Raw genomic sequence first — 20,501 nt, 5'->3', positions numbered from 1 at the left:
ACCAATCGCCTGCTAAGCAGTGCTGATGAAAGAGTTTGCCCTAGGAAAAGGCAGAGCCCTGGAATGTACAGTAGTAGAGGAAGTTGAGACACTTTCAGTTCTCTTGACCAAATTGGTTGCTTGTGAGCCTCTGTTGTTGTGGGGAAAAAAACATATTTTGTTTTACCTTCCAAAAAAGCCAAACATGTTCACATTTGTGGGTGTTTGCTATGTTTGACCCTGTAGAAATGTAGCTGTGATCACAATTACACCATTTACCTCTAAAGCCAAATTCACACTATACTTCTGCATTAGGGTGTTGGGGAGGCTGCATGTGGTAGCCTGTTCTAGACCCCCAGCACACCTGTTCATCTAATTCAAAATCTACTGAAGAAATGTGTACACATGCCCATATGTACTAAAGCACTGTGACTGTCCCACCCTCCATTCCCTTATTAGACAAATGTGCTGACTGAGCTCAGGAAGTGGAAGCTGGCCTTTATGGAGCAACACAAGCTGGAGATGCGAAAAGAGAGGGAGAGGTATGCAGACCAGACAGCTGGCCTGAGGTCAGAGCTAGACAGCCTGAAGGGGCTGCTACACACCTACGAGACTTCCAACCAGAGAAAAGATGAGGTGACTTCATGTGTATTTATTTGCTTTCTCCAGTACGTAATGTGCTGGTTGGTTGGACATGGATTCTCAGTACTAGACTGAGATTGAATTTCCAGTGATTTCCATTGGTGTGAAATTTTAGTGTAGGACCGGTTGGGCTTAATCCATGTCTAAGCTATCAGCTCTGTATCTCTATTGTATGCTCCCTTGCACATTCTGTCTCTCATCTTTATGTACACATAGAACTTGAAAGAAACATAAGTAACAACTTTGTCTGCGTTTTAGACAAGCTTTTTATGGGATGTGTCCTCCCTCAGGTGATTGTGAACCTGAGCCAGGTGCTGGACAGACAAAAGGAAAAGCTTGAAAAAATGAGGGCCTTCACCCACTGGAGACTCCAGCACACTGCTGCCAAAGAAGAGGTACACTGATGACACTGTGGTGTTTCCCACGGTTTGAAATCTATTTACAATGAGCATGGGTGTCTTCAGAGAGATTTAGGATAAGTTGCATAGCCCTTTTAATGCAAGGAACATATTGACATTATCCTTTACACAGCATCAGTGTTTGCTTATTGTTTGTCTTCCTGTATCATTTAAAACTTCCAACTCTCACATTTGCATAACGCACACTTGCACACTCGCTGAGAAAAAGCAGATGCTTACTAGTTTAGTCAACAAAACAAAACGTTTTTTAAATAGTTTTTAAATTTTATGTTTTATGAACTGTGAAAAATAACTTAAAAGATCGCTTAACAGAAAGAAAAGAAAAAACCTCCTGCTGCTGTGCATGAACATGATACAAAAGCTGAAATCACACATTTACAATTTTTATATACAGTATGTATATTTTTAAAGAAATTGATGTACAATTACTGAAAGTGAATGTATTTTAACAGTGCTAGATTACTGTCAGTGCAGTTAAATGGTTTATGCAAATAATCACTCTCTGCATGAGTGACCGACCCATGCATCACTAGGTCACTGCACACTGAACATGCATATGCCACATTTTTACACAAATATTCCCTCTTACAAAATGTACATATGTGAAATTTTGTCATTGCACTGATGAACAATCTGTTTCTTTTTCATACCATACTGCTTATCAAACTAGCAAGTGCCTTGTTTTTACATTTACAAAAAAGATGTTTATGCCATTTTGTTTAAAATGGAAAGTGGAGTGAATGACTCATATTTTTGTCTAAACCCTGACACAGAACGTGCACCATAAGAGCAAATGCACTGCACCTGCACAAGAATGAATTAAGGGCGTAATCATTTCCTTGTGAATGTTTTCATGGTCTTGTGGTTCCCTGCTAGGCTCATGCTGCTCGGGTAGCGCAGCAGCACTACAATTTGCAGCTGAAGAAGAAGGTGTGGTCGGGCTGGCAGTCTCTGATCCAGAAACACTGGAAGGTCAAGGTGGAGCAGGCTTGTCGTGCAAGGGCTGAAGAGGTCTGCACCCACCTGTCTACAGAGTATGAGGCCAAGCTGGCAGAGGTAAATAACGGAGTGAAGGATCTGCATATAAAACAGTGTGTATGGTGATGCTGCGTTCAAGTCATACTTGACTTTACCTCACTGAGGTGTTTTACCACAGTAGTCAGCACCACCGGTTACTAGGGATGTGCAAAAAAATTGATTCATGTTCGAATCGCGATTCAAGCTCTGCCGATTCAAATTTAATTTTTTAATTTTTTAAATTGTATGTCTACTGCAGTCACATGGGAAACGTAACTACATTTACATACTGTGAATCGTTTTTTGAATTGAGAATCGTTTTTGAATCGAAAATCAATTTTGAATCAAATCGTGAGCCTAAAAATCAATATTGAATCGAATCGTGACATTTTCTGAATCGTGCATCCCTACTGGGTAGCATGTTTTATTAGTGTCTTACATAGGTACATGTGTTTTTTCAAATATTTCTTCAGTTAATTGTAATAAATACATACAATTTAAACATTTCAGTGAATAACAGCCCCACTAAACTTCATTAATAGATTAAGAAATCAAAGGTTAATTAGGGAAAACAGAAGATTATAATGAAAGCAAGAAACAACATGAGGTGTTTTTGTCAGTATTATATAATCTATAATCGATAAATTCCTTCTTTCTACCTTGTGCTACCTGTCTCCGCAGCACTGTGAGGCTATAGAAATGGGCCAGGCAGAGATTCAAAGACTGCGACTTGAGCGAGAGCGCTATGAAGAATCTATGAAGAAAGCCTTCATGAGGGGCGTGTGTGCTCTCAACATGGAGGCTCTCGGCATGTTCCACACTACAGAGGGACGGCCGGAGCACCATCCAGTTCATGATCAGCATGGTCTGTAAAAGAATGATCACACAAACCTGATTTTTAGAGAACTAGCACATTAAAACTTGCACTTGTATCTTCATCACAAGCCCCATAACTACATAAATAGACTCATGCTCTATTCAACAAAGCATAAAGGAGCTGCTAGCTTTGCCTCTGTGCTGTATTGATTTAACACTGCTATCAAGACTGAAACTAACAGACAGAAAAGAAAGGAACACCAATTTCCAATAGAGTGCAGCCGTGTGCTATTGACAATTGTGGCGATTAATGAATGAGTGGAGTGAAGGGTGGTCTTTTTCCTTTCTTGAAGTCATTCACTGGCTCATCTAATAGGTTGATGAGTCCGTGGATGTGCTGAGTGCTAACTGAGGGGTCCTTTGCACAGGTTCTAACCTTGATGTGGCACTCAAAAGGTTACCTGTAAAAGCCCTCAGTAGCCCTTTGCAACATTTATCAACTAATGTAATAACTGTTATTTTTTGTTTCTTTCTACAGATAATCTGCCTCCCCAGGATGAGCCTGGCTCTGCTACATTGGCTCAACTTCAACCATATCCCATCTCTTCCACACGGTTCAGCCCAGTCCACTTTGACCGCCCGGACCCTTCCCACAGCGAAGTAGAGGATATGGTGAGACACTGACAATTTGTAACGAAAACATACATTTATTTACACACCATAGTTCTTCTATGCCATCTCAAATTTAATTGGATCAATCAATATTATATATATATATATATATATATATATATATATATATATATATATATATATATATATATATATAAAAAGTCTCTCAATTTGAATTTGCATAATCTTTTCTTCTTCTTTAATTTAGAATTTGTATTTGTTAATTTATATCGCTGCAAATTCTGGCTTCACACTCAACAGGTTCTCATGTAGATGCCCCTAAAACAGAAGTGTTCTACAGTAGTCTTACATTTCCTTCTGTAATTCCTTCTCTCTGTTTTCATTTGCCGCACTATGAGTCACTTCCTCTAAATCCCACTTCTGGTCCTGTTCCCCCTGATTCCCTGTTTCCTCAGGTGGACTCTGGTGCCCCGGTGTCCAGGGCAGAAACGATCCCTCCCACTACAGTGGTGCACAGCTCACTGCCACTTGGGGGCACTGCAATTCCCCACAAACAGGTTGGCATTAGACACAATGATCTATTGACTCTGGTACATGTGTGACGCATCGAATAAATGGTTATCAAAATGGTGACCAACAACACAGAATGACTCAAGTTTAGTACAAAATAAGTCTCTACTACAGTTATCACATGTATACACAATGCAATAATATTTGTTGTTTCAGGTGAGCAGTCGTGTTGTCACAGCCAGTCAACAAAAACCCTCAAAGACTGTAACGGCTCGCATCACTGCACGTACTGACGTTGGTAAAGCTGCCCGCAGCAACCTCCAGGTGATGGGTGTGGCTCCGCCCATGACCTCTGTGATAGTTGAACGCCATCATCCTGTTACACAGGTTTGTATTACTATTTATTGCCCTATTCACACGGGACTAGTATTACCTGGGGACCTCTAGTGATTTGCAATAATTGCGGAGGTCGTCTGTAATCTTAATCCCAGGCGAATCTGCCATGTCTGTAATTTGTCAGGTACAAATTCCACCGCTAATTACCTACCATATTTCGCTAAACACAGAGGTTTTGTGATAATATTAGTCCGGGGAAAATCAGCATATCTGTGATTTGGGGTTTTATTGGCTGCATTGGCAATTATAAATGACAGTTTTGACAGAGCCTTGACATATATATGTGGGGAATAAGTTCAGTAAATTCAAGTAAAATACAGACTTGAAACACAGATGGTGGGGGGGGTTCATTTCTAAATCACATGAGGTCCCCTGTAAATACTAGTCCTGTGCAAATAGTGCAATGTGTTATTATGTCTATACCTTTTATGTGAATAATAAAAAAAAAAAATACTAATGAACATTTTCTTTTGTTTCTCTTTCATTCTTTCAGCTGACCATCGGTCAGGCGATGGCTTCTAAGTTTCCCCGCCCCTCCCAGCAGGGCCAAAGCTCCACTGGAGGCAGAAGCTCCTCCAGAACACACACCAGCACATGCCAAGTACACTCCATCAAAGTAGTTGACTGACCACTCATACATATCTCACACAGGAAGTGTTGCTCACTTAGTCTAGATTTAAAATGTAACACATCCTATGCAATAATCCTAGTTGCCATTAGTTTCCAGTCTATTTTACTTTGATATCTTGGAGTGAATTTGCCCTTGCTTTCCGCATTTGAAGTGAACATTAGATTTTTTTTTCAGCTTACTCTCGTGATTGTAGATAGTTTATTATTTGTCCTCAATGAGGACATTTTCGAATGTGCACGATTTCTTGAGCAATATTATTTTTCTCAGGAAAGACAGACACAGGTGTTAGAACTGCACATGTAAATGTTTTTAATTATAACCAGCTGGACAGAGTTTAGAATTGCAAAATGGACATTTATTCCTATCAAAATGTTTTACTCTAAATTATGCACAGGTGAGACTGTACTGTAATGTAGTATTTATTGTACTGATGTTTTTTAATGACACTGACTGTTCAACACCACAGGTTGTTTGCTTTATTAAACCAAAGCCATAATAATCTGACACACTTTTATTTCTAAAATAAATAATTGTACTGGTAATTTTCTGTAGAGATCAGTAGTTAAAAAGGATGTAAACATTGAGTTGTTGTCATATCCATATGTTGCAGTGTTCATCCTCATGAAATGCTGCAGCTCTTACTGCTGGAACTCTCTGCCTCCATCCGAATCTTATCTGTAAGACAAATTAACATGTTCTGCAATAAGATTTTAGCACATGTCCCCTGGCAGCACATCTATATGTGTATAGATTCCTCATTATATATATATATATTTAAAACATTTTTAACTGAATGCACCTGCAGCTTTCCTGTTCCCTGTGAGAATGAGGCCCTCGTAGAGTTCTTTAGCAAGGCTCTTCTGAGCCAACTCCTCCCCGTGGAGCCAGATCAGCAGCATCCTGTTCCCATGCTCTTGATAACTGTGTTGACCTGTAGACAAACACACACAAATTGTTGTCCAAGAATATTCTTGTCATTGCCAAATTTTCTTCATGAATTCAGGGATTTTAATTTGTAGAATTTTGGCTACAAGAATCTTATGTTATACTAGTTCAGAGAGTTGCCAAATGCACAGTCAAAAACCTGTCCAGTTAGTGTGAGTTGTGGCACCTGTCCACTGCTCCTCGATGGCCGACACTTGTTCCTTAGTGAAGCCCCAGTGTTCTGCAAGTCTTTTCCAGTCTCCTGGTTTCAGGAGCTCGTACGCCAGGTGCCAGGCCATGGAGCGGAGCTGCTTGTTCTCATAGCGGTGGTCGAGTTTAAATGTTAGTGCATACTCGCTGTGAACACTCTCATTAGGTTCTGTGTTGGCCTGAAAGGGCAATTAAATTATGTCAGCAGATTGATAAAAGCCACAAGCCTCAGAGAGCACACAGGCATGGGAAGAGGTTATTGGAAACACACACACACACACATGATTAACAAGATGAATGCCAGAGTTAAAAAAAATTCAAATCAAGAGGGGGAAAGGAATCAGGCATAACCTTAATTAAATTTACGGTAAATTGGCTGTCAAATGGTTCTGGGCTGTGAGTCTTTTTTTTTTTTTTACCGTGGATGCTTTAATAGTATTATGGGGGATTCAACTAATCTAGATTTTGACATTAGGAAATAAATAATTTGTGATGAATGTAATTATTGATTTCAGGCTAAAAGTTAAGTATCATTTGCCCATCTCTCACCTTCCTCCAGGCGTAGTATCTTTCTGCTTTGATGATCATGTCCACAATAATCACCTCGTCTGCTCTGACTGCCACACCCAGAGCCGTCTTACCTTGCTACTCCGAATCCACCATGTACAAAAAAAATACACAAACTTTAATCACAATTGTAAGGTATCAGATGTAGAATCCGATTTGTCTTACCGTTTCAATGAATCATGCTGCTGTTATGACTTAAATTAATCATATATAGTTATTTTGCCCTTTGGATGGCCAAACTATCAGATTTTGGCCAAGATTAAGTCTTGGAAAAAAGTGTGTACAAGAGCATAATTTAATATATATGGAAACTACACTATATTGGCTCTAACAGTTTGTGAGAATTCTTACCCTATCCCGGAGTGTCAGATCCAGCCCGGATTTAAGAAGCATTTCCACGACGTCTATTCTAGCCAGCTCTGCACCAAGATGAATAGCAGTCTGGGACCTCTAACAGTTTATGGCATAAGACAGGACAACACAATACAGCAAATATTTTCTCTATTTCTCTTTTATATATATAGTTTGGCTGACATCCTTCGTTACTGTTACTCGGAAGATCATACCTTATCGGTGACATTAATGTTGCAGCCAGCCTTCAGTAGAGAATGGATGACAGGGATGTGACTTTTCTTCACTGCCAGGTGGATAGGAGCCTCTAGGTGCTGAGAGCAAAAATATCCTGTTACACAACATGAAACCCCCCAAAAAAGGAACTGTTAGCTTAGAAGAAATCACAATGATGTGCATCCAGGCCGAGTGACAGCAGCACAGCTGATATGTGTGTTACTAAAAAACTTTACTGAGAGAGTGTACTACTGCTACCTAGCTTGTGTTTGCTTACCTGATTCTGGAAGTCCGTATGGGCATTGTGATCTAAGAGGAGTTGGACAAGAGCGGTGTCTCCTTTTTCTGCAACTGGATGGAGAGCACTGCATTTGGCCTTTAAGAGATGGAAGTTTAGCTTTAGCTCTACTACTAGTGCAAAAAAGATATTTACCATGTAAACTTTGATGCTGCCTAGAGGATTAACCATAAAACATTTTACAGGAATGCATTATGATGCATTATGATGCATTATATGTGGAATGGTAGCTGGAGAGGTGCCAGTTCACTTCCTGGGCACTGCCGATGTGCTCTTAAGCAAGGCGCCAAACCTGTCCAGCAGTCGCAGCCCACTCACTCTGACATCTCTCCATTTGTGCATGTATAGGACCTGAGCATGTGTGTGTATTTCAGGCCTGTGTGTAGTGTGTTCTAACAACAGAGTGAAAACATTGTAATTCTCCCATTGGGGATCAATAAAAAGTATAAATTAAATGTAATTAATTAATCAGTCATTTCAATGTTAAAGTCAGTATAGTGGCCTATTGTACCGTTGTAAGAATGTTGGGGTCACAGCCAGCCTCCAGCAGGGCCAGGACACATTGTTCCTGACCGTTGTCTGCAGCCTGGTACAGAGCTGTCTCGCCATCCTGCAACACAGACAAAAAAAACAACAGTAGTGATGCTAGTTTCCCACAGCAGAAGCAGAAAATTATTCTCAGGTGGACCACAATTTCAAATTGTACTATGTTCAATATTTGAATAATGGTTCCAGGCCTATAACCAACTACAAATCAGAAACAAAACCATCTGAAAGAACTTGGATGGGCATCAGTAACTTCATAGCCAAAACAGTATTTGATATTGGTTTAAGTCTTTTAAACATTTTAAATGCATTAATAACAGGTAATTCAGATGATATCCATCATTAAACTCCAACCCCACTTAGAAGAATTTATGACCAGAAGCACCAAGTAAATCATATTAAATATAATTTACTAAGAGCTCAAATTCAAGCCAGAACACAGTTTGCTTTGTTATATAATAGTACGTGTTTGATACGTCTTAATTAATCCGAAGTGGAGCCACCAACAAGCAATGGATTAGCCACTGAGCACACACTGTCACAAACCAGACCATGATAGAGAGGATGTTTACACTGATTGTCTACCATATTGACTTCATCCCGAGTATCAAAGCTCTGCAGCAGCGATTGGACGGCATCCAAGTGGCCGTTCCTGGCAGCTAAGTGCAGGGGCGTTTCCCCGCGCTGGCAGAAGGGAGGGAGGCAAAAAACTGGCATCAAAGAGCTTCATTGCAGGTGTAACACACAAATGTGCACTCAGACACATGAGCATAAATAGCACACAAACCAAAAACACTTAAAGTCCACACACACCTTGTTGGGCTTCATGGTGTCCATGTTGTATGGCCTAGTCAGCGTATCCATCATTTCAACACACCCATGCTCTGCTGCCAATGCAAATGCCCGGTGTCCTGACTGAAATATAATAATTGAGGTACAAACAACCATTTTCTGCATGCACTTTGGTAGTCCAAAATAACTTGCCCAGAAAGTTAATTATGCAGCTGATTTACTTTATTAAAAAGTAGTGTCAAGTAGATACCTGGTCATCTTTGTCTAGTTCTTTCATCTGCAGGTCATTCATTATATACTCTATAATTTCAGTGTGGTTGTTAATAGCAGCACAATGCATGATGTTCAGTCCTTCCTGAGGTGGAAATAAGCAAGTTAATGTTTAATCAAGCAGTGTACATTCGAAGAAATGTAACTTGAGTTGAATTAGGAAACAAAAGGATATATAACAAGAGCATCTGGGCTGAGGTTTGTAACAAGACGTGCATACAAATGTTAGCTCCAAAATCCAGGGAAATAAACTTTTTTTTATTATTTTTTTTTAAATGTTGCACAAAATAAAAAGACAAATTGCCCAACTTCTGGATATTTTTCTTTGTCAGTTACTGAGAAACAGTAGAACAAAAGTCTTCTTGCTTCTTTACCGTGTTCTCAACCTTCTGTTCAGCCCCAGCCTGCACTAATAATTTCAGGATCTCCAAGCTGCCAAACCAGGCAGCCAAATGAATGGGTGCCACACCATACTGTCAGACACAGAATGCAACATAGGAAGTCGTGATTACTTACAGAATACAGAATATTACATAAGCTATTGTCAGTGGCATGTTTTCAGATGCAGGACATTTCAAAGCCCTCTCACCTTGTCTTTTTGGTCCACCTTGACCCTCCGCTGCAGAAGAAGCTGCACAGCTTCCTTGTTTTTGCCAGCTACTGCATAGTGAAGGGCAGTCCTGTTATCCTGAGGCAAACAACGTCATTAGTATATTGCATTCAATAAAGGTGATTACAAAATACCAGAAATGACGAGCCTTTCAGACAGTTTGTGTGGTATTATACAATGCAGTATATTGAGATGCAGATAGGTTTGTCTATTTAGACCCACCACATTCTTTGCATTGGCATTCAGCCCTCTTCCAAGAGTCTTCATGGTCTCCACGTCATTGCTCTTAGCTGCTTCCATAAACTGCTTCTCTGCATCCAACACTGCACAACACAGCAGACAGGAAGGCTTTATGGCTTCTTACATATATTATTTAATAAACATAACAGCATGTACTGGGCTTAACACACAATCACATAATGTGTAAGAAATTTGCAATGGCATTTGAGTCAAAACCACAGCAGGAACATACTGTAAGGTCAACTGACTTGAGTGTGTATCTGTTTTATGTGCTGTGGAGGAGATCGCCTTGGTTTCAGCCTTGTGCAAATATAGTGTGTTTCTAGTGAAGAAGGCGGTTATACAGTCACTCCACTACAATGAGTAACTCCAGCTTACACCAATATAAATTTGAGGGCACAGTACTGAACAAGAGAAACTTTAACATTTGCGCCATAATCTATCATTGTTATATTCTGTAAAGCCAGTCTTTTATGTATTCCCCACATTTTGTTGTATATGCATACTCACACATCTCTTTGTTGTCAAAGCTGTTGTCTGTTTCTTTGTCAGAGTCCTTGTTCAGTATAAAGTCAGCAAAGCCCCTCATAGTCTCCTGTTTCATCCATTTTCGAGGGTCCAAATTCTCTGTTTTAGGACGATGCTTCTTGATCATCGCCCTCAAAGCCAAAGCTCTTCTCTCCATCTAGAGGCTCTTTAAATGACCTCTTCGTGTGACCAAGACAGGCTTGGTGTAATTTAACCGTCCAATGGGTGGCACTGAAAGCAATACCTGAGGAAACTGATCCAACAGAAGATGAGAAAATCCAGTTTTATCCAGTTCATGTATAGTTCCTGTCTTCAAATACACAACAGCAAGTATTCAAGTGGAAGCATACTCCTGCTTTTTTCTTAATGCTGGAGGGCTGATCCGTGTTTACTTTACCAGCTCACACCCTTAAGAGACTGCTGATAATATTAAACAAGTCATAAGCCACCTGTGTTACATGACTAGTATGTGGCATGACTATATAATGGCTTAAGTATGTTATACCAAGTGCTTTTAACTCCAATTTCTGTGAACACAGTGCAATGTTTACAAAAGATTAACATGAGGCTCTAATAGCAGTTTAACTTGTTTGTCCAGGGAAGTTTGGCCAGTTACACATGTTTTTTGGGAGCAATGTTCACATTCACACTACCTGAGGCATTAGTCTTTTGCAGCTGGTCACTGTGCACCTGCTGGAGCTTTTCTAATCTGATTCAGGACTTAAACCAGAAGCATTTCAGTCATAAACTTACTTTAAACCAATGATGTGTTTTTTTCAGTAAGACATTTAGTTAAAGGTCAGTTTAATAATAGAATGGATGGTAATTTATTGTAAAAATGTCATCACCAAGTGAAATTTCAGCAGAATAATAATTTATTTCAACTTTGATTTACACGATAGATGGATTCTCTTATCTTCATTATTAAACGTATACAGTACTGTCATTGGAAAACACAATAAATACAATTACTGAATAAAATAACTTGAAGATAAATTAAAAATCTAACAGTGGCACCTCAGCATGTAATAAATACCCTTGTGATCCAATAACACACTGGTATACATATGTCCATTAATTTGCCAGATTTAAAACAGAATTTGTCTTTTGTCATCTTTAGTTTCTTGTCTAGTGCAAGGCTCATAAAAAAACAAGACATATTAGTGCAAATCCTTAGCTTCTTATATCAGCGTTCTTAACTACAGATACTTGAAGAGAAAAACTGAATATTGCTTTGTGTGCATTGAAAACCCGTTGGAACAGGAGAGGTGTTTAACTCCTGAAGAAATCTTTCTCAGTTCGTCTAGATGAGGATAGACAATCTTGGTCACCTGAAGAACTTGTCGATGGTGTTGCGAGGACCGAGGCCTTTAGCCTTCTTAGAAGGAGGAGAGGAAGGTGAGTCCCGTCTAAAAGTCATTAAAAAAAACATCCCTTGTTATTACTTTACCTGCAGTACATGGAATATGAAGAGATCACGTGTCAACACTTTGTGCAGCAACAATCTGTAATTGAGCAGTTTCACCTTTTGGTTTTGCCTTTACTTGCTTGCGTTGGCAGGAGACGGCCTCTGTCTGCGGACAGAAACGGACACTAATGAACATAGATAGAAAAAAAACCTACTCTCACCAAAGAAAATGACATCCACAGAGGAGGCACACAATTGCAGCACCTCCTCAGGGATATAAAGAGTGCAATTTCTGAGGCAGGCTTGTTTAAGAGGAAACTGAGGTGCAGTTCATTGTAGGAAATGAATAGGTGAGAAAGTGATTTAGCAGTTTCCAAGACCAGGGCAAAGGAAGCCCCATGGGCTGAAATGAGATGTCTTTTCTCTGTAGGAATCGATTCAAACTTCTCACACAATGTCACTTTCAGTAAATAACAAGGTCATAGGCCACTGACTTCCTGCGAAATAGACATTCCTTCTGTTAACACCAAAGATGTCATACAGCCACAGTTTATAGGCGTTACTAACAGGATCGTATCCGTCATCAGAAGAGATAGATACATTCTCAGACTTGAGATCCATGTAGGAAACACTGACATACCTGCAACCCCAAAGTACACAAGGAACTAAATGAATAATTAAAGGCTATTATTGATATTTTTTATAATAATGTATCTGCAGCTCTTTGGTTCACTCTCACCGCTCTCATAGTGTTGTTTTTTCAGCTAAAAACCTCTAAACCCCACTTTACACTAACTGCCCAGCACCAAACAGCACCAAACAGCAGATAGACACTGTTAGTGACTAGCTGGTAAACATAGTGGAGCATTTAGCAGCTAAAGAGACATATATTTGTCTCAGGAGTTGGTAGAGACCAAAAACAGAGCTAAAAGAGAGTGAGTCGTCAGACTCCAAATGAATGCTAATGTTGCTCTGTATAGCATAACAAGTTCACCACAACTTAAAGGTAATGATATGTCAATGTTGTGTTGACATCTGGTTTCTGCCGCCCCCAAGTGGCCCAATTGAACCTACTCATGAATTCTAGCAGGACTAATAAGACTTCATATCAACAGGTCCTCAGTGGAGAGGGTGGACAGCTTCAAGTACCTTGGTGTCCATATCACCAAGGGTCTGACCTGGGCGCTGCATACTGACTCAGTGGTGAGAAAGGCAAGGCAGAGACTGTTTCACATATGAGGCCTGAGGAAATTCCGGGTATCCCCTCAAATACTGTGGAATGTCTACACCTGCATCATCGAGAGCGTCCTGACAGGGAACATCACTGCCTGATACGGAAACAGCACTGAACAGGACCGCAAGCTCTGCAGAGAGTGGCTTGTTTGGCTGAACACACAAAAGGCGGTGCCCTACCCTCACTAAACAAAATTTAGACCAGGCGCTGCAAAAAAAACAAAAAACAAAAAAGGCTAGGAGAATCACTAAAGATCAAAACCACCAGGGAAACGGCCTTTTCTCCTTGTTGAGGTTGGGAAGAAGGTACTGGATACACCAGGCCAGCACTGAGAGGCTCAGGAGGAGCTTCTACCCTCAGGCCACTGGGATCCTAAATGAGAACACTACACTGAAATTGTATCTCAAACGATTTTCATGTGACAAATAAAATAAGATCATTTTAAGAAAGTGCACAGAATGTGGTTCCTGTTTAGTGTAGAAGTGTTGAACAACATCATTCAGTACACACACTCACCTAAGGCCTTGCTATTTATAACTGAAGGTGGATTTATGGGAGACAACGTCTGCCCGCCTAGCTCATGTAGGACCTCCCGGTTCAGACAGAGGTCAACGTGGTGGTTGAAGATGGTGAGGTCATCACTATCCTGGGACAGCTGACATACTGGGCAGATGAGGATGGGGCCTTTATCATTATGTGACTGAGGCTGGCTCGAGGTTGCCGTTTTGTTGTCACCATTGATCAACAAAACCGTTTGAAGAGAATCGTTTTCCAAGCTGTGTTGGTCTTCCTGAGGAGGAACTCTGTTGGACTCTACTTCTTCACATTCTTTCTGATGATTCTCTAGGTCCAGATCTGACTCTGTGTCAAAAACTGTCCATTGGTTTGGCTTTATAGAGGCATCACTGAGACACTGGTCTATATGTCTGTTGAAGACATTCAAATCAGTCGTCTCCACCTGCCTAAAACACACCGGACAGGTGAGGCTCTCCGACACTGTGGCGCCACATCCTGATGTGGATGCATGGGCCTCTATGGGGGAGACATAGTCATTTTCTGAGAGATCTGATGCTGTACAGTTACTCTTGTTCGCTTTTGTTGATGACTCTACACCCTTTTGAGCACAAGTGTCTGTGTAAGTAATCACAAAAGCCTTCTCCCCAAGTCCTTCCTCTTGTGTGCTTGCATTCGCTGCCTGGAGTTGCAGTCTCTTGGCATGAGCCCTTTGGAAGAAAGACTGTTTGGGTTGATCACAAGTTTGGCGGGGAACTTCCTCTTGTCTCTGGCACTTCTGCACCAGGGGAAGACAAGCAAGGGGCCCAGTTTGGAAGGAGTGATTGGAGAGATGCTCTTTATCAAGCTTTTGATTCATTCCTTGGGAAGAGCCACTAGAGTCTGTCTTGCCTGGCTGAAGAAAGCCAATGATGCTCCTCTGCAGGGGCTTTTTATCATCCGAACTGACAAAGGCGGAGATTCTAACACCTACGACCACAAAAACAAATTATCGGGAGAAAACTTCAAAATGAATGCCAACTGTGTTATTATTTCCACATGCAGTGTGTCACAGATCATTTAGATTTATTTCAAGAAAGTCATATTAATTGATATGTAAGTTATATTGCTATATCTAATTACCCATGAGCCTCAATCTGAGTGGCTGGGGGCTTTCATTGTCGATTTCCGTTTTCAGTAGGTCCTTAGCAACAGCAAAGATCTCATCCACTGTGGCAACAGCATACGGCAGCGTCAGCGCCCTGGTTTTTACCTCAAAGCTCACGTTCTTAAGCTTCAGTGTTACTGTTTTACCCTTTAGGAAAATAAAGAAAATACAAAGTTGAATTCATATTATGGAAAGCAGATAAGGTCATTTCTGTCTGCTGTTTATCAATATCTTAAGCGTAATCAATGATACTGTGTGGAAGGGCCATAAATAGACGAGAGATGGAAATCTGTATAATCTGTCAAATCACTGATTGATTCATCAGAATGCATTCTGTGAGTAACACGCCACAAAGCGCTTTCATAGTAATGTGATCATCTCCCAGGGAGACATTTCCAAGGCTGATAGTAGCCCCTGCTGTCTCCTTAATGGCCCTCCATTTCCTCCAGCTATCAAGGCCACATCAGGACCCAGGCAGGGGGGTGATGGTCGTGCCAAGCAATCCAGACCTTTCTCTATCGATTCCAAAAGGAATGGACAGGTTGAGGTAATTGTATGAGATTATGTTTGGAGTTAGGGTGATTGTAGGGAGGCCAAGAATAGGACAGTATTTCTTTTTTTGTCTCTCTTTCTCTTCATCCATTTTTGTGGTGTCAATTTCTGTATAGCCCCAGTTCTTGCTTTATTTCGCTTCTCTTTGCTCAGACTGTCAGTTAGAGTGTTAAGGCAATATTCATCCAAGAATAGGGCTGGGCGATACGGAGAAAATCAAATATCACGATATTCTTGACCAAATACCTTGATGTCGATATTGTGACAATATTGTAGGATTGACAATTGGTGCTTTAACAAAATATTATTTACACAATGAGATTTTTGATAAATAATCATCAGAAATGTTGATTTAATGACAAAGTGTGTAAAGGCAAATAATAGAACAGCTAGAACAGTCTGTTGAGTTCAGAAAATTACATCACTTTACTCTAATGCAGCCTTCAAAACCACACAATACATTACGATTTTACGATATCCAAAATCGAAGACGATATCTAGTCTCAGATTGATATCAATATAATATTGATATATTGCCCAGCCCTATCCAAGAAATGTCTTAGCAGGTATAAATTAAAAAAAATATGAACATAAAGTATAACCTTGTGTGTGGTTGATGTAACCAGGACAGGTAGCCAAAGACAACCTACTTGTTCATAAGATATGCACAGGCTTATGTTCATGTTGCAAAATAAATAAAGCAACCCTCATTCACTACCTTTAGACCTTCTTCCTTCATGTCTTCTGCTACGTCTTCACAGAGCTCCCTGCATAAAGACAACTGCTCCTCAACTTTACTCAGTTCTTTAAATGTCCTATAGCGTCAGAAAGAGTGGGACAGAGAGGAAATGAGGGAGAGTTAAGAGGATGGACACAAAAAATAATCAATTCTGCTGTGTCAGTGTCTATTTATGCCTTATTAAAACCATACCTTTCTGTACTCATGCTTTTTCTTTCTTCATGTCTGTTTAAAAGCAAAGACAGCAAGTATTATCTCCTCTCTCTGAACTGGACTGTTTTCTTTTTTAAATCAGTTTTGTTGAGTTTTATTAAACATACAGTGAAGTACCTAGGTATAAATGTAGAGCCCAGACCCAGAGAAACCTGCAGAAGATGATGCCAGGCTGTCTCCGAGAACAACAACGACAGCAACCCCATCTGCTGGCCAAGATGAGAACAGCTACTGATGCCCAGAGCATTTAGCATCTTCTCACTCACCTTCCCTATGCCAGAAACCTGAAAGGATACACAAACACATTTTTACTCTTTAAACTATTGAGATACATTTTCTTTCACCCATCATCCCCTTTCTGCAGCACATCATTAGTAACTTTACACCCTATCTGTCAGCCTTTAATAATGCAAAAACACATGATTACATTCTAACATCTTTCCATCATTATTCACCAACTACACAACGAGACGCTCCGTTTATGTTTATGTTTTAATTTGAGCAATGTGTACCGTACTTTGCGAACTGGGAGATTCTGGACGAAGTCCATGACTGCCTCTCTAGTGGAGGGGAGTCTGTATTGGCCGTTGGGCTTGTTCTTGTCACTGCACACCTTGGCAAGCATCATGTTTGGAGCAATTCCTAGAAGAGTGAATAGCGGAATTGAATAGTGCGTTTGTAAATGAATGGCTGGCAAAACATACATATAATCTTGATCATAATTCTATAAAAAAATGTGCAGGAAAGACTTTTATTATTATTATTATTATTATTATTATTATTGTTGAGCTGCGTGTTATTGCAAAGAATAAATGAGTTGCCTGTCCCCTCATATTTCTTATTCAGAAAGTAGGGAGGAGGGAGAGGGTGGAAAACAAAGATGCCAGAAAAGTGAAACCCTACGTTCTATGACTGTTATAATTCTCCTGTGAAACTCAAATAAAAGCAAAAAGTTTAACAATAACTGACTGACTAAAAAAGGATAGTGTTTCTTTAATCATGTCAGAGTGGTCTTCCGCTCACCTGCACTGGCAGTCAGCATGGTCTTCTGTTCAATGCGGAAGCGCATCTCTCTCACAGCCTCCTCAACAGACGTCCCAAACACCTCGAACGCACCACCAGCAGCACCGACACCTTCAGGGCCCGACAAGCAGGGAGAAGAGCTCGGGCTGTCGTCAAACAGGACCGGAGAGAGGTCTTTCTCCTCTGGCACTGCCTCCTGGGGAAGCTTAATCTGCTCTTCACCTACAGAAAAGAACAGACTTCAAACCAAAATCTGATGTATTTTTATTGTATGAAACTTTGATCATATAACAGAAATGTTTCCTGTCATGTTGTCATGTCTACATAGTAAATGTGGCAACAGTTGCAGTTACAAAAAACAACACACCGTACAATGATACTACATTTCTGTATAATTAAGTCCTGCCTGTAGCGGTGCTGCTGGCGTGGAAGCGATGTGTACGCAAGGATTCTGGCCAGCTCTGCCTCTGTTCCAGGTGGTCTGTAAAATCCAGATAGGCTTCATCCAGGCTCACTGACTGGAAATGAGGGTCATACTCTGCAAAAATCTCCCGGACCTAACAGAAAGACGCAAATGCATAAGCACCTGTTAGTTTAAGCAAGTAGCGACAAAACGGCTGCATAGCATTTGTTTTTTTAAAGCAAAATTCTAAATGTATTTATCTGTGTGTGTGTGTGTGTGTGTGTGTGTGTGTGTGTGTGTGTGTGTGTGTGTGTGTGTGTGTGTGTGTGTTGCCCTCACTCTTACCTCACCACTCACAGCTCTGTATTTAGCGAAGTTGGTTGGAACAATAACTAAGTTGGGGCAGAGTTTCTTTGCAATGAAGCCAGGCATGGCAGCTCGGACCCCGTACTTCCTGGCATGGTAGTTAGATGTTGACTGAAAGAGAAAGGGTGAGATTGAAATAAAACACTTTGAATTTGTCTGGAAGCCATTCAAATTACATTGACATTGGTTTAAATATCCATTCTTTCTAAATTGACAGTAATGTACAGTGCAATGAATTTAGTAATATATAAAATATGCTTATGAAGAGTTATTCCTACACTGTAATTTGAGAAAATGTGGTATCCCTGGCAGCATTATATTATACTGTGAGAATCATGGTTAGGAGATTCACAATGATGTGATAAATATTTTAAACATCCTGCACATTTGTGATAGTTGCAAAAATGTGATTAAAGGGTTTGTGATTAACTGTATCACAGAAAGTCAAGTCAAGTCATTTAATTTGTATAGCACATTTAAACAAACAACAGTTGACCCTAAGTGCTTTACAGGTAGAGCAGGGAAGGCAGAAACAGTATGCCTTAAAGATACATAATCAAGTGTGCAAGATTCCATGAATGTAGTTAGGCAAAGGTAAAATCAAATAATGTAACATAGAATAAAACACCAACGGAACAAAATTTGCAAATACAAAAAGATAAGAAAAAGTTGAGTTTGGTTCATTGCTCTGTGTGCAAAGTGACCAGTAATGCACATAGTTTTTCTATAATAAAAAAATAAAAAAATAATAATAATAATAATAATAAATGTAATTTGTTGCGCCCAAGGACACCTTACAAAACATTAATAAAAACATTAATACAAGCACAAAAATGTTATCAATACTAAAATCATATTACTTTTCTTTTATTTCTACCCTGTCTACTATGAGTTAAAGTGTTACGTGGGCATACCCTCCAGTATTTATTTATCTAAGAAGTTACTGTCATATTGTGTCCATTTCCCAGAACATGTTTTAACCCACCAGCATGCTCATGGATCCTACAGCCATGGGCTTGTCCTTCAGCTCAGGACAGTCTCTTATCTCCACAGCAGCGTAGAAAGCATCCATGTCCACATGTACAATCACACGGCTGAGATCACGACTTCTCTCCAGCTCGGTGGCCATCCTCTCTACCTATGAAGAGAGATTTGAGGAAAAACACCTAAGTAGTGTGATATTTATGATGTAGATTTTTTTTGTTCAATAGCACATTACATTTGTCTGCATTTCTTTTTGACCTCTGAGAAAAAGAAACCGATGCCAACTTCATCCAGTTAAATCCACATGTCTTTCTTACCTCAGCCTGTGCTTTCTTTAACTGTTGTTCTGTGATCTGTGCCTTTTGTAGCATCATTTTCTCAATGCGCTGGTTCACCTGCTGCTCTCTCTTCAGCTCATTCTCATAAAACCTAGATCCCTGCAGAGAAACGCCAAGGACAATAAAGAGTTAGAGATTCTGTAGCACAGCTATAATGAAAAGCTACAATAGCACATCTATTTTTAGGACTGTATGTCATTACACTGGTATGGGACTTTCACACAAGGCTAGATACAGCCAGTAAAACCAGACCTCACATTTATGATTCTTATGTATGGAAGATTATTGGTATGGTAAGTCTATTTGAGCTGTTAGTGTCTAACGTTACCTTGGATGACTCCATGATGATCTTGTTGATCTTGTCCCTGTCAAGACCCTCCATACCAGCCTTGTTGTCATTGAGGGCCATCCTAGAAAGGAAGCCCTCTCCTTTGGAGTTATTAACCCCATTCTCCATCCTGAAGAATGGATCCTTGATGGGGAAACAGTCGTTTGTTTTTTTTGGCTGTATGGTCCAATTTATTACGATCTCAACTCTGTTCTAAAGTTAGTTGACAACAACCCTGTAAGATGTCGTAACTAACTTTATGTATCCAAGTATTATGTATGCGATGTTACCTTTTCTAGCTAGATCGGATAACCAACATTAATTCAGAAACTTACCTTTTTACTCTGAATGAACAGGATCAAACTGAATTAAAATCGCTCAGCTGTCTGACGTCTCAAACGTTCATGCCTGTACATGTTATGAAAAATAGTACTATGGATTTGGGATTTTGGCGGCACTTCCGCATACATGCGTCATCCCCGGAAATGTCTGGAGTTTTAGCCTGTTTGCTTCTTTAAATAAACACATTATATAATACATTCAATTATAAAAAAAAAAAAAAAATGAAATAATTTATCAAATTATTGATCCATATTTAATAAATAAAATAAAAAAGAGATCACATTGCAACTAAATGAAAAAGTAATGCGAATGTGTG

At 39.9% G+C, this 20,501-nt stretch overlaps 3 protein-coding genes across 6 annotated transcripts in view; 1 reads left to right on the top strand and 2 right to left on the bottom strand.

Annotated features, from left to right (window-relative positions):
- poc5 (POC5 centriolar protein homolog (Chlamydomonas)) overlaps positions 1-5,829 on the top strand; it is a 10,015-nt gene extending 4,186 nt beyond the window's left edge. For 2 of the 3 annotated variants that reach the window (XM_031308711.2, XM_031308712.2), the window contains 8 exons: positions 439-615; positions 912-1,016; positions 1,917-2,096; positions 2,739-2,922; positions 3,412-3,545; positions 3,962-4,063; positions 4,233-4,403; positions 4,906-5,044. In XM_031308711.2, the coding sequence (XP_031164571.1) occupies positions 439-615; positions 912-1,016; positions 1,917-2,096; positions 2,739-2,922; positions 3,412-3,545; positions 3,962-4,063; positions 4,233-4,403; positions 4,906-5,040 (1,188 nt within the window). In that variant the 3' untranslated portion in view covers positions 5,041-5,044. Of the gene's footprint in view, positions 1-438; positions 616-911; positions 1,017-1,916; positions 2,097-2,738; positions 2,923-3,411; positions 3,546-3,961; positions 4,064-4,232; positions 4,404-4,905; positions 5,067-5,164 lie in introns of those variants that run through there. The other variant, XM_035994000.1, reaches the window with a different exon arrangement.
- Positions 5,329-11,086, bottom strand: ankdd1b (ankyrin repeat and death domain containing 1B). Its single transcript, XM_031308713.2, has 15 exons — positions 10,578-11,086; positions 10,050-10,150; positions 9,807-9,905; positions 9,592-9,690; positions 9,198-9,302; positions 8,969-9,070; positions 8,741-8,839; positions 8,121-8,219; positions 7,589-7,687; positions 7,311-7,409; positions 7,096-7,194; positions 6,727-6,822; positions 6,155-6,356; positions 5,843-5,974; positions 5,329-5,718 (listed from the first exon to the last, which is right to left on the bottom strand). The coding sequence occupies exons 1-15, from the start codon at positions 10,750-10,752 to the stop codon at positions 5,663-5,665; spliced, it is 1,662 nt and encodes a 553-aa protein (XP_031164573.1). The 5' UTR covers positions 10,753-11,086; the 3' UTR covers positions 5,329-5,662.
- Positions 11,087-11,447: 361 nt separating this feature from the next.
- Positions 11,448-20,336, bottom strand: polk (polymerase (DNA directed) kappa). 2 transcript variants are annotated; one of them, XM_031308700.2, is made up of 15 exons: positions 20,179-20,336; positions 19,844-19,987; positions 19,495-19,614; positions 19,179-19,331; positions 18,173-18,304; positions 17,831-17,981; positions 17,425-17,646; positions 16,919-17,043; positions 16,519-16,685; positions 16,381-16,413; positions 16,168-16,264; positions 14,873-15,044; positions 13,754-14,719; positions 12,121-12,169; positions 11,448-12,004 (listed from the first exon to the last, which is right to left on the bottom strand). In XM_031308700.2, the coding sequence occupies exons 2-15, from the start codon at positions 19,970-19,972 to the stop codon at positions 11,923-11,925; spliced, it is 2,598 nt and encodes an 865-aa protein (XP_031164560.1). In that variant the 5' UTR covers positions 19,973-19,987; positions 20,179-20,336; the 3' UTR covers positions 11,448-11,922. The 2 variants fall into 2 exon arrangements, with proteins under 2 accessions (XP_031164560.1, XP_031164559.1); XM_031308699.2 differs by having other exon boundaries at positions 19,844-19,990; positions 20,181-20,336.
- Positions 20,337-20,501: the final 165 nt, after the last annotated feature.

This window comes from Sander lucioperca, chromosome 2, assembly GCF_008315115.2.
Source record: "Sander lucioperca isolate FBNREF2018 chromosome 2, SLUC_FBN_1.2, whole genome shotgun sequence".
In the NCBI taxonomy this organism is placed as follows: domain Eukaryota; kingdom Metazoa; phylum Chordata; class Actinopteri; order Perciformes; family Percidae; genus Sander; species Sander lucioperca.
Note: the sequence above shows the minus strand (reverse complement) of the source record. Positions and strands in the feature narration are given on the sequence as shown.